The sequence below is a fragment of the Phlebotomus argentipes genome, unplaced genomic scaffold (assembly GCF_947086385.1).
Source record: "Phlebotomus argentipes unplaced genomic scaffold, Phlebotomus argentipes genome assembly scaffold_18, whole genome shotgun sequence".
Taxonomy (NCBI): Eukaryota; Metazoa; Arthropoda; class Insecta; order Diptera; family Psychodidae; genus Phlebotomus; species Phlebotomus argentipes.
The window spans coordinates 5,090,043-5,102,889 of NW_026776177.1; the positions used below are offsets into that span (position 1 = coordinate 5,090,043).

General features: G+C 42.4%; 1 protein-coding gene across 1 annotated transcript; it reads left to right on the top strand.

Moving 5' to 3' along the window:
• The first annotated feature begins 7,052 nt into the window (after nt 1–7,052).
• Nucleotides 7,053–10,431, top strand: LOC132261077 (putative serine protease K12H4.7). Its single transcript, XM_059759605.1, has 4 exons — nt 7,053–7,155; nt 8,917–9,652; nt 9,716–10,030; nt 10,095–10,431. Exons 1-4 carry the CDS (start codon nt 7,053–7,055, stop codon nt 10,429–10,431), a joined length of 1,491 nt encoding a protein of 496 aa, XP_059615588.1.
• The last annotated feature ends 2,416 nt before the right edge of the window (nt 10,432–12,847 follow it).

Sequence of the window (12,847 nt, forward strand, 5' to 3'; positions counted from 1 at the left end):
GTGAGTCGATTTCTTTTTTCCCAACACTCACACTCTGGTAATTTCTCTCAATAATTCACCCATTATTTCGATATTAACGCACCAGGCATTTTTCCTCGCTAATTTGATGGGCGGCGAAGAGTGGAACAGAAAAAGTGTTATTTCTCAATTGGATAGTTTTATAATATAACAAACAGACGCCTAGTCGACGCAATATTTCGGTGTGCGCGACTTGAACATTGTTTGTGAATTGAAGAAATCAATTTGGACGGCCAATGATGAGACGTCATGAGTATTGCTTTTCTCCTCGATCAGCGGCAAATCAATCGGGCAGATAGAAGATGGTTCAATTGAAATGGGCTTTTTTTGTGCACCTCCTTGCCATCATTAATCTATTCTTGCACTGGTGATTCACATGATATGTAGAGAGATGAAGAAGGTGAGCGCGCAGGGTTGATGTGAATTTTGGTAGTTTTCTCTCATCATGAACTTCTGTTTCTCTTCAAATCATGGACAATAAATTGTTAGGCGTGGCAATTGACTGTCGATCTGACAGTGAATTGAGCTGTTAAGGTGGCGAGTTTGAAGCCCCCTGACTCTCGTGGAGTCGCGGTGTGTCTGGAGGAGTGCAATTTAGTGTTGTGTGGCGGATTTTGCAAATCACTCTTTAACGAAATTACATATTCAATTGAGAGATCTATTCATGGCACCTCCGCTGGTGGGGCTGAAGCCTGGGCTGAAGAAGCCTCTCTCCCACCTGGAGAAAAAATGTGATGAATAATTGCGATCGTATAAATAATGTGCTAAATAGAGGCGATACATCGCGATACAGTATTTATTGCTGCAGCTTCACGCTGAGCGCTGAAAGCACGGGTGTTGAGGATGGACTCTGGGTGGTCAGATGGCATAGAAAAAGCGTCTGCATCACTTCACTGGCATTAATATTGTGACTCTCAAGATGTTTTCCTTTGCATCCTTGCTGATTTTCTGTTCAAAATTGATTTTGATCCCATGATTGGACACTTTTTTCCCATAAAATTCGCGTCTGCGCGGTGGGAAGATGAGGAGATGAAGATCTTCGTGAGAATCTTGGGCGAGAGGGATGAGAGTAATGTCTAGGTCATCTGTGACATGGTTTCTAGAATAACTCTCCAGTATTGTCCTGTCTCTCCCATCGCACACAGTTGAATTTATCTCTTGCCGATGATCTTGGGTGCAAAAGGGGTGTATTTAAGGCGACATTAAAATTCCACTTGAGTAAATTACTCACGTTATTCCCTTTCAAGCGTCACTTAATTGCATTTTTGCGACGACCGCCACCGCAACGCTTCAATTTATTAATATTCTTCGGTTGGTATTTTGATGCAATTGTTGATCAAGCTTCGCCCAACATTGTTTTGCCTCTCATTTGTCCACTTCCTCTCCATGTCTTGGGAGCATAAATAGTATGTCAACGGGGATTGTGAACAGAAAGAGAAAAAAATCGCGTTTAAATGCAATGAGGATTAATTTTGTTGCCCATTGTATTCACATTGGATGTACACGAAAGTGATCTTCAATTGTATTTCATCTGCTGGCATCGCAGATCTTCGCGATGCGCTCATTGATTCATTCGCCGACCGACTGTATTCATCAAATTGATTTCTTTCCCTTGATTGACGTTGTAAATATGACTATATGGGTATGATTTAATACGTTTCCCAGTTGATCAGTCAGGCATTGACCGGAAAATATGCAACAAATATAATCAATTCTGCAGTTTCTGCAGTTCTTTTTGTGATTTTAACACGCAGTGTGCAAGAAATGCGATCTTTTACCTTCCAAAAGTCTGTCTATTGCCAATAAGAGTGATTTCTCAACCGAAAATGCCTAATAATATGTATTGATGACTTCACTGTGACACATCGGCGACATTGAGTTCTCCTGATCGACAGTTAGAAGTCCGCAAAACATATGAGATCACAAAAATTTATGTGTTTACCGCCCTGAATTATGGGACTTCGTTTTTTCGAGGTTTGTCGTGTGATGGAACATCGATGTTCTGGTTGTTTGTATGCAAAGAAACCTGATGACAAAATGGGTTGAAGTGCACGATATCAAATCAATTTGGTGGAATTATTCGACTTTGCCGCCTTCTGGACATTAAGTGGCTGTGTGTCTGCAGAAGGGCAGACATAAATCAGGTGTGTCTGTGCGTGCCAATGTTGAGGCAACAGGAGGGCGGCCACAGCAAATTTCTCGGTGCGCGATAGAGGCGATCGCGATCACATAAATATTGTTGGCTGGGGAGATGACAAAGGAGCTATAAAATAGCATTTTTGCGAATTATCAATTACTACACTTTTTTGCGTTGTCCACGGGTGTCTGGGCGGCTGTGGAGGAGGTTTGAGAACATGGTAGCCAATTGTGTGCATCTTGATCTTCTTCTCTCCCTCGTGTTTTACACCATCTATTAGTGGGAATGGATTCCACTGGGGAGATAAATCACGGGATCGAGATGTTTGGGTGAGAGAGAGAGAGAGAGAGAGAGAAAAGTGCGCACTTGGGGAAGGATTTTCCGCCACAAACGGTATTGTTGCTCATCATTACGAATTGGGGCCACTATAAATCGTCAATTGAACACTCTCATGATCACAGCGCGATCACCTCTGGAGATGGTGTTCTGGGAAGGTTATAAAATTGAGGGGAGACACGATTGGAATGCACTTTGTGTCCAAATACGATCATGATGGAGATGGGCAGATTGGGTGAAAAATCACGATATCGCGCGCGTTGACGATCCCAATTCATGCCAGTGCACAGAAGAGTGGAAGATCAGCCCAGGGAGTGTGGGTAATCTTGTGGCATTTTATTTGTATCCAAACAATATTTATAAAGCACTCCACTATTATGATGATTGTTACTCAATCGATATTGCCAATTTGTAAGCGATACGTGACATTTTACCCATGCAAAGTACACCATCTTCGAGTGCTTTCTGCGATGGTGTGAAGGAAAATATATACACATCTTTTTCCATCTCTTCGACGAGAGAGAGAGAATTTCGTGTGTGTTTGCGCGATGTGTGAAGTGGCAAATCAGAAAGTCATAAGAAAATGGTGTAATGCAATCAAGAAGCAATAAATACAATTGGGTGAATTTCTTTTCGGCATGTTGCCTCGCCAAGACAATGTCCATAAATATTGGCGATTGCACAATGTCTTGAGGGAGGCAAAGTATCACTCTTTCAATCCATTTTCGTCGCTGTCGTGGCTTTTAGGGATATGTCTCGTGTCGCTGTTGTCATTTTATGCTTCACTTTTATTAAAAATCAAAAGTTTATTCTACAGTCTGTCCCGCGTCTTCAGCCAATAATAATCTGCTGCTGTGCAATTTCACGTGCAGAACAAAGAACTCCCGCGCATTTCGTCTGAGATTAAGACGTTGCGTTTTGAAGTAGACTTTTTGGTTGTGCAGAAGATTAATAAAAAAAATGACTGAGCCTGAAAAAATCCATTTGTACTCATTAAGAGACGCCGGAATTAATCCTTGGGTGAATCGAGAGATTAATGTATCGTCTGAATGGCGTGTGCACAACATTTTGGGTGGCAAAAATTGATTGTGAGATCCATTTTGGTGCATGACATCAAGGCAGACGATCGTTTGTGAATCCGCCACGGACCTTCTCATCGTTAAAGCCTATATGAACACGGAAAAAATATGCTTAACATGAAATTAGTGAATTAATAATTAATGCTCCGCTGTGGATATGAGTCAGAAATTTGAATTTTAGGAGGTTAAACCTTGAACAAGATGAAATTTAAATGTTGTGCAAATGTCGCGATCGGCTTATTTTTGGCTCATTAACTTGACAGAGAGAGGAAAATAGCGTCGGGATAAATTCATTTCTATATTTAGAAGCATTAGCATCACAGCTCTGCTATCAGCCAATTGATCTGTTGGCTTCTTGAAGATGGAAATGGTCACTTTTCGTGCAGTTTGCAGTGCTGCTGCTAATCTGGTGAAAAATACTGGCGAGACAGTGTAATGAAAATAAATATCTTGAATTAATCCTTCCATCAATTTGACTATTTTGCCTCTTTGAGTGCCACTGGTGAAGCAGGAAGATTTTGAGGTCTTAAGCAAATTCTCCGGCTGTACCTGACGCCTCTTCTCTCTGTGTTTCACGCTTGCTATTTATCTAAGGTGTGGGACAAAAAGACTGAATAAATTTATATCGAATGTTGGCTGAGATGCCATCATAATTTTCTGCAAGACATGTCTTAAATTGCATCTCTTTCTCCTCTTCTATTTGCTCACCAAACAATGTATGGACAATTCTTCACGATAAACGCCAGATTGGAAAGTGTCTGGGTAAAATGTGTATATTTGCTTAATATTCTCATTATCCTTTTACTTTGATGAATTTTTCATGCGTTTCGCTGACTTTGGCGAATGGGACGCAGAATCCAAATTGTGGGCACTAAAAGATGCTAAATCACTCTTTCCTTGCTGGCCAATGTTGATTTAATCCATGTGTCCGTTGAGTAAAACAAACAATAAAATATGAATAACAAATTGATATATGCAAATGTGCAGATCAAACGTCTCGATCATCGAAAGACAATTGTGTGCAGCATATTTGCATAAATTGCATTGACATGGAGGAGAGTGACTAATATGAAAAGTCCAGTTGGATTTTCCCTTGCGACATTGCGCATTTTGCCAAGGCATCTGGCGGACTTTTTCTCGCCGTTTCACTTTCATTTGAAAGAAAAAGTGAAAGATTTGCACTGCACTTTGTCTGCATTCAGGCGCTTTTCTTCAACATCGCAAGATTGCAAGACTGTTTGAATGGTAATCGCGTGAAATATCACCGACAGCGGCCCGTAAATTACTCTGCAGACACTCTCAATCGAATTTTCCAAGGTTTTCACCACTAATGCTGCGCGATATTCATCAAATGTGAGGTCACACGAGTCTCCAGCGTGCACCCATTTTCCATGCCACATCGCGATTGCTCGGCATTTTTACAAATTCCTTTCTATGGTCATTGGATTAATTGTATCAATAAGTGTGTACATAGAAATTACATTTTAAACATACCCTTCCTCTACTGTCCATTAATTTTGATCTTTTTACGGTGGAGTTTTCGAATTTTTTGCCGTTTTGTTTCTCTTCTGGTCAAGCAGATAGATTTCTATTGTTGCAGAGTGTGAAAAAAATGAAAGTGCAAATGAAATATGTTGTGGAATAATAGAGGAAGTGTTAGTTTTGTGACTTTGGGCACTAATTGTCCGCAGGAGAGAAAATCATTGATGGCTTTGGTCACATTTGATTTATTTTGTGGCCTTTTTTTGGCCACAAAACCATCTTCAAGATCGTGACATTTTGGGTCTTCCTTGTGTCCGAAATTGGTGGCAATCTATGCAAATATTTGCTCCTCTTGATTGATCTTCTAAATGGTGAGGGCGGTTGTTAATTTAATTTTGAGAATCTTCCCAGTGTGTCTTGGTTGTTTTGTCGCAAGAAACGCGTCTTGTCAGCGCTCGTGAGCATATTTCTCACGTTGATCTTGTCTATCGGAAGCCTTTTTTCTCATGGCACAGAAAGCCCTCCCATAGGAAATATGCTCGCAGACTCTCATGACATCTTACGAAATCCCCCCCCCCATTTGGCGCGCTTTACCAACACAATTCTTGTTATACTTTTTCCTCGGCGCTTTTCTGGGTGAATGGATTTGACCACGTGTGTCTTTTGCGTTGAAAGTGATAAATTTCAATCTAATTTCGCTGTGGTATTGAATGGTTTTGCCACAAGCCAAAACATTATGAGCTCTCTTGCACTCCGCGCGCATGTCTCTCTAATGTTGACTTGTGAGCTCTGACCAGGCAAAATGGAATTAAATGCCTGTCAACGGTGGCCGCACAAAGGAGTCTTTACCTGAGCATTCAAAGGCCCTAATTGAGGAGGGGAATTTAGTGTGCTGAATTTTCACGTGGCCGCCGCATTGCGAAAATCCCTCCTGAAATATGACAAACAACATCATATGCAGAAGGCGAGATTACTTGAGGGCGACAGACTCTCTGGCATTCCGGCGCTCGTGAGGCAATTAAAGTGACTCCACAAGGGGGAGGAGATTGCATGGGGAAGATCTCCCAGTGCTTGAGCTCTTATCGGCCACAGACAATCACCCAGTCGTGATGTCATTGTGCCAATCTTTTCATTGACTCTCTCGCATCACTTTGTCGATTTGTGTGTCTCGTCAAGTGCGGAGCTGCCTATTGAATATCATCAGCTAGGCATTCATTGTCTCACCGTGATGCACTGCGAAGGCGAACAATTTACCCGCGATGGCTCAAGTGCAAGAGGAGTCACTCAGGTTTAGACAAATCCAACTTGCAGCTACAAAATACTCCACGCACGGAGCTTAATTGTTCATTTGCGATGGAATGAATGACGGAAATTTGAATAGATATTGCTGGTCTGATTGCTGGGGCATCATATATATGCATATATTGTGATAGGGGAGAGTGAGGCATCTTTTAAGCTCCAACAGTGTTGGATGGCAAAATTATGGGATCTGCTTAAGATGGTAAATTTCGCTGAAATCACACAATAAATGGCAGTGTTATGGCCAGTAAAATTGCACATGCATAAAATTCATCGCAGTTTAATGACAATGATGACACCTTGCGCTATTGCAAGTCGCGCGCGGCTCACAAAAGACGTTTACAAAAGATGGGCAATGGCAAAAGCTGTGCTTTTTTGCCTCTCATTTGATTATATTCAAATTAAATGCCACAACAAGAGCTCTCCGTGGCGGTGTAAAAAAAGCAACGGGGGCAAAATTGGCTGTTGAGAAGCGGACAAATGGAATACCAGGGGTTGGAAGGAAAAGTTGAATGATGACACGCGGTCGGATGAGGCAAATAGACGCGATCTTGTGCCTTGTCTCTGGGAGATCTCTTGCTCCCTCTCTCTCTCTAGGCGGCTGAGGATTAAATGGGCAACAAATGAAACAATTCCCTTTATAAATTGTTTCAGAATTTGTTCATAGCCGCAATATCATTTGACATACATTGCCAACAATAATGTTGACTCGCTGGGGCGAATGGGAAGAGAACAGCGGCCGCGGGACGGAATGGCATCCAAAGTCAAATGACGATGATTCTGAGGAAGGGACCTCGACATCTGGTGAGGTGCACAAGGCAAAAGGGGAAGAGACATCGTCATAGGCTATGAATATATTTTAAATTGAAAGATTGAAATTATGGGTTAATTGGAACGCGAGCGATGGATCTTCGGGGTCGATCTGACATTTTGCATTTGATTCTTGGTATTTTCAATATTTATTCTGTTAGTCTTTTCGCGTCTTTGTCCCCCTTGCCATCGGTTTCGTTTGCCAATCAAAGCTCATAGCGAATGGATGAGGTTTTTCTCTTCCTCTGCGCGCGCGCGAAGCAAGCGAAAAAAAACGCAAGAATATCGAAGGAGAAGCTGAAAGAAAACTTTATATTATGCTTCGTCTTCTGGGGATACCTTTTAATCGCGAACAATGGCATCTGCGAGTGATGACAATTTGGAAAAATGTGAGAGGAATGGCGTGGAAAAAAGAGGCGAAATCGCGTTTTCCGTTTTGCTTTGGCCAAAAAATCAATTTTCAATTTTGTCCACTTCATTCAGCGAGGAAGAAACACAAGTGAGAGAGAGAGAAACACTTCCTGGACGGTTTGGAGCACAATTTTCCGAGGCTATTGTATAACGAAAGAGCAGAAAATCTACGTGGAATCATTATTTTTAGAGTGTTTGGGATGGAAAGTGACCGGAGAATTCTTATTATTGCCATTATGGCTCACCATCTTTTGCCTCCAAAATAAGATCTCTCAATATTATATCCAGCGCAAGTCCAATTTCTCAATTGCGACACACGATGCGAAATCACCTTTTCTCGCCCAGGTGAAAGTCTTTTGTTAGGTCGAACTATATTTGCTCATTTCTGGACGCTTATTTTACCTGCACTTTTCCATCAGATTGGATGGATAATGACTCAAAAATTTCCCTCCCCATTTCACTCGTGCTCAATTTCTTCGGCATTCCACCCATTTTACAATTGTTTCTCGAATTTTATGATCGTGGTTTTGCATGTGGTAATTGTCACAATTCCATGCCCACAATCCAATCGTTAAATCTCCCATTGGCGATATTTGAGAATTAACTCTGGCAATTTCACTTAAACTACATTTTCAGACTTTCATGGCACTTTTTATGCTGCGCACAGACTTTTATGTTCAATAGATAGCGGAGTGTGTGTGCATAAAAGTTTTATACTGAGTAGCAGAAATTAAATTGCATATTTGGCACACAATTAAGGCCTTCGCTTTCCTGCCACTCGTCTGCATATCAATTTCCCATGAAACTTTGCAGTCTCTTCCGCTTTCAGGAAGTTGTATTTTACTCCGGTAATCTGTAAGTGTGAAGTATCCGCCACTCGATTTAATCCCAGGTGCTTGATAACAACCTTTGAGCACCTTTATAAATATCACATACTTTATCAGACATCGCGGATCACTTTCGGCGCTTCTTGAAGCTTCCTAATTTGTATTGGCGCTTGTCGTAGGTCAGTTTTGCGGCGCGTTCGCAGCTATATATTCACGAAATGCCTTAATCTTGAGGAGAAATTGGCTCTTATTGTCTTGTTTTGCAAATCGCCGCCTTCATAGCCAAAATACCGCCTTCAATAAATGTGTCAAAAGTGATGGATTGAGAGCCAATTGAGATATTCTTTCTGACGACAATTGATGACAAGAATCTGAATATGATAAGACTTTTTTCCTATAAAAGCTACCAATTCACGAGAGGATTTCAGTTAGTCTTTAGACGTTGGCGAAATTCTTCTCAAAATGTCCAGTGCTTGGATTAAGATTTTCCTCCTGTTGGGAGTGAGTTTTGGTGCAGTTTGTGGTGAAGTTGAAGTTCGAAATGTCACCCAATTGCTGGACCATTTTGATCCCAACAACACAGCGACTTGGGAGAACAGATACTGGGTGGAGGAGAGCTTCTATCAGCCCGGAGGACCGATCTTCATCTATGTCGGGGATGTTTTCGACTTTATGGCGGAAATCTGGCTGAACATCAGCCACTTTAGGGATCTCGCTGAGGAGAACAACGCCTATTTGGTGGCTACAGAGTACAGATTCTACGGTGAAAGTCACCCAACGCCCGACGTCAGTCTCGAGAGTCTTCAATATCTCACCACAGATCAGGCGATGGGTGACATTATGGGATTGCTTGACTTCCTGCGGGAGTCCAATGAGGATCTGGCCGATGCCAAGGTGATTGCGGCTGGCGTGGGTCAAGGAGCAGCGCTGGCAGTGTGGCTCCGTCAGGAGAGGCCGGATGTGATCGATGGCGTTTGGTCCTCCAGTGGCTGGCTGAGCGCTGTGCCAGATTTCAAGGAGTTCGGAACGAATGTGGCAGTTTCTGTGCGAATCTACGGCGGCCTGCTTTGCTACAACAACATGGCGGCGGCGTTTGAAGAAATGGAGAATCACTTCGTGAATGGAAACTACGAAGTTCTCAGAGATAGTTTACTGCTTTGCGACACTGAACATGGCATTGAGGCTGACTTTGCTGGAGATCTTCTCTTCGGACAAATGGTTGGAGCTATAGGATCGACTATTCAGATTTTACAGTGAGTTTTTTAAGCGTGGATTCAGAAATTCGATCGAGAACTCAATTATTATTGCTTTTGTAGCTCTGCGGCCTTGACTAATCTCTGCAATGACTTGTCAAACGCCACGACTCCTTTCGAGGGCCTCTCAAATTGGGTGATCAATCGCGTTAATCCGGTTCTGGGATGTCTCCCGATCGACTACACACAGTACTTGGAATTCATCAATGGCGATCAGTGGGATTCACCTGGCGTGGTCTTCGGCACACGTCAGCTCTTGTATCAAGCCTGCACTGTTTACGGTGGATACAGAACATCCAGTGGAGAAGATCATCCGTTCGGTGATCGCTTCCCAATTGACTTCTTCTTCAGACAATGCATGGATATTCTCAACGGAACGTAAGTGAAAGTTTCACCCTTCGGTGTTTAGAAACTCTCTTAAGGCGGCACAATTAATTTTCAGGATGACTGAGGAGGAGATTGTGGCTGCCATTGAACACACAAACACTGTTCGAGGAGGTTTGACGCCCAATGTGACAAATGTCTACTTCACGAACGGAAACTTGGATCCCGAAAGGACACTTTCGGTGCAGGAAGATTTGAATGAAGACGCCGTGGCTGACAATATTTCATACTTTGGCTTCGCTGCCGATTGGGTTCCAATGAATTTCACCGTTTACGAAGGACTGCGAAGTGTGCAGAACCGCGTAAGGACTCTCATTACACAATGGCTCAGTGATGAGGATGGAGAAACTACGATAACGACAGATACGCCCACTCCATCCATTATTTTTGATTAGGCGATAGATTATTGTCATAAATTAGACGCGTGGAATAAACACTCGAGTGCCAATGATAATTCAGGCTTTGAAATTCGCAAGAAGATTCCCAGAATTTGGTGTAGGTCAGTTTCGCGGTGTCTTTTTCATCGGAAGTCTGATAAGATGAATGTAGAGCAGCGAAAGCATTAACAATTGGCGGTGTTTTGCTGATATTTGGCTGTCAAGTGCGACAAAACATCCGACTTATTATAATTCCATCAGCAATAAAGTTGTCTTGAGTGATTGATAGAAGCGTCAATTGACAACAAGAGCGTCTGATTAGAGATATGATATTCTGTACCATAAATGCCGGAAGATTTTGGAAACAATTGAATCTTCAAGATGTCTCGAGAGTGGGCCAAGATTTTCAAATTTCACAATTCTGAAAAATGCTTCTTATCACAACATCATTCGTCTCAATTAATCTGCCCGACGTCAGCATGACTTCCAGCTTTTCGTGGGCAAAATTTTAAATTGATAAGTACGATAAAATTTCCACCGAAAACCACTTAACATTCGAGTGTCTCGTAAGCGTAAAAATACACAATTTCTAATCTCAATCTCTATTTTTATCAGCGCGCCTCCAGTGGCGGAGATAAGGCGCTGAAGAGGGACTTGCAGATTGTGGGAAAGATGAGAAAAGTTCAGTATGTTAAGGGCGAAGAGATGTAAATTGGAATCCTCGGCGTGAATAGGCAAAAATGACCGTGGCTGCATTTCCTGTGGCAGGTTGATTTTTGCAGCGTGAGTGAAGATTGAAAAAGTGTCTGCACTTCTGCATGGAAGATGAATCTCCCCATCTCTTCGTGCCACTCAAAGTCCAATTACATTAAATCTGCGACTCATGGGCATTCATTTCGTCGTCCTTGATGGTGGCAACCGATCCGTGTGCGATGAGAATGTTATTTAAAATATAATATGAACTATCAGCAATTTATTTCTATACCCATTCAGCAATTGCCATTACGATCAAAATCTCCGCATGCAGTTGTCGTGATTTCTGTTCACCTCCACTTTCGCTCTCTGGACATCATCGCCCATTGTCCAGGGGAGAATTCAGTGTCGCGTGGGAGGATTTTTCATTGTTCTCGGGGGTGTATTTTCTGTCCCTGTGCGCTGATTGCAATAAATTAATAATGGGCAGTTGCAATTCATGTCCCCGCGAGGGCTGAACCGTCGCGAGAAACTCACCTTCAAGTAGCTCTGCTCGCACTTAACCCTCGAGCGGTGAATGCACACAGAGTGTGGCTTTCTTATGTCAGCTAATTTTGTCGGTTGACCTTCTCCGAAAAGAACAAGAAGGAGATAATGTAGCCAGAAGTGTTCAAAACCTTACAATCTTAACTAATCATCCCGATTTTTTGGATTTCTCTTGGATCCTACGAAGAAACAATCCTTTTCTAGGTTATGTAACGAATCACGAACATTCTGAACCTTTGATGCTAAAAAAACACTGCAAATTGTGTTGAAATCGAACATAACCTCATGTGGACGTGGAAAATGTGTATTTAGACCACCTTCTGCGCGATTTTGGCTCTAAACCATCAGTTTTAAGCTTAGTTGCAACTCATTCAGATGATTTTACCATCTAGAAAGCTTAAAATTGGTGGTCTTTTAAGATCTTTACGTGATATTTGTGAGGTTATGGTCATAAAAGACACCCAAAACAAATGGTTTTAGGTGTATTTTTTACAGAAATATCACGTAAAGCCTTAAGATATTTATTATAATTTGTGAATTATTGTGAAAACAGTCTAAACATTTGAAGTCCTGGAAGTGATGTACAGATTTCCAATGCTTAATGCGCACCGTGAAGGGTTAAACACAAGGCAAAAGCGGCTCAGCTCGCATGTCCTTCCCCCAGTTTTTCTCCAGCTCCTCATCCATGATATCTTGTCTAGATTCTGGAAGTCTCCCGCGTCGCGAGTGATTTTGACCGTCGACTCATAACTAATCAAATTTGCAGCAATTCCTGGTATTTTTCTCAAGCTCTTTTGGAGTGATTGTTGACTGCCCCCGCACGAATAGGAGACGCGATAGAGAGATTTAAATGAGGTGGAAACAAGGCAAAATCAACGCCAATTTATCCCGTATGAGACGGACATTGCTGGCTGATACTTTATTCTTGCAAAAACGCCCCCAATATTGATTTGTTGCCTCACGGCTAATGGACGATATGCGGCTCTGGGATGTGGAGTTTTTGTCTTCAGCCCAATGGCCATGCCCACGTGAACAGCGCCTAGACATGTCTCGCGAAAAGGGGCCAAGATGTCGAGGAATGTTGCGACACTGTTTGACTTATTGAGAGGAGATTTATCCCGGCTCAATTTTTCCCGCGAATTCCCTTCCTGATGTGGCCTTTGTTCACGTGGGGGTGCATGGTGAGGGATTGCTG

Bases quoted from the DNA above. Each gene is read 5' to 3' on its own strand.
- LOC132261077 (XM_059759605.1), top strand. From the start codon at position 7,053: ATGTTGACTCGCTGGGGCGAATGGGAAGAGAACAGCGGCCGCGGGACG. The intron at 7,156-8,916 runs GTGAGGTGCACA...GTTTTGGTGCAG, and splicing joins GGAAGGGACCTCGACATCTG to TTTGTGGTGAAGTTGAAGTT. The intron at 9,653-9,715 runs GTGAGTTTTTTA...TTGCTTTTGTAG, and splicing joins TCGACTATTCAGATTTTACA to CTCTGCGGCCTTGACTAATC.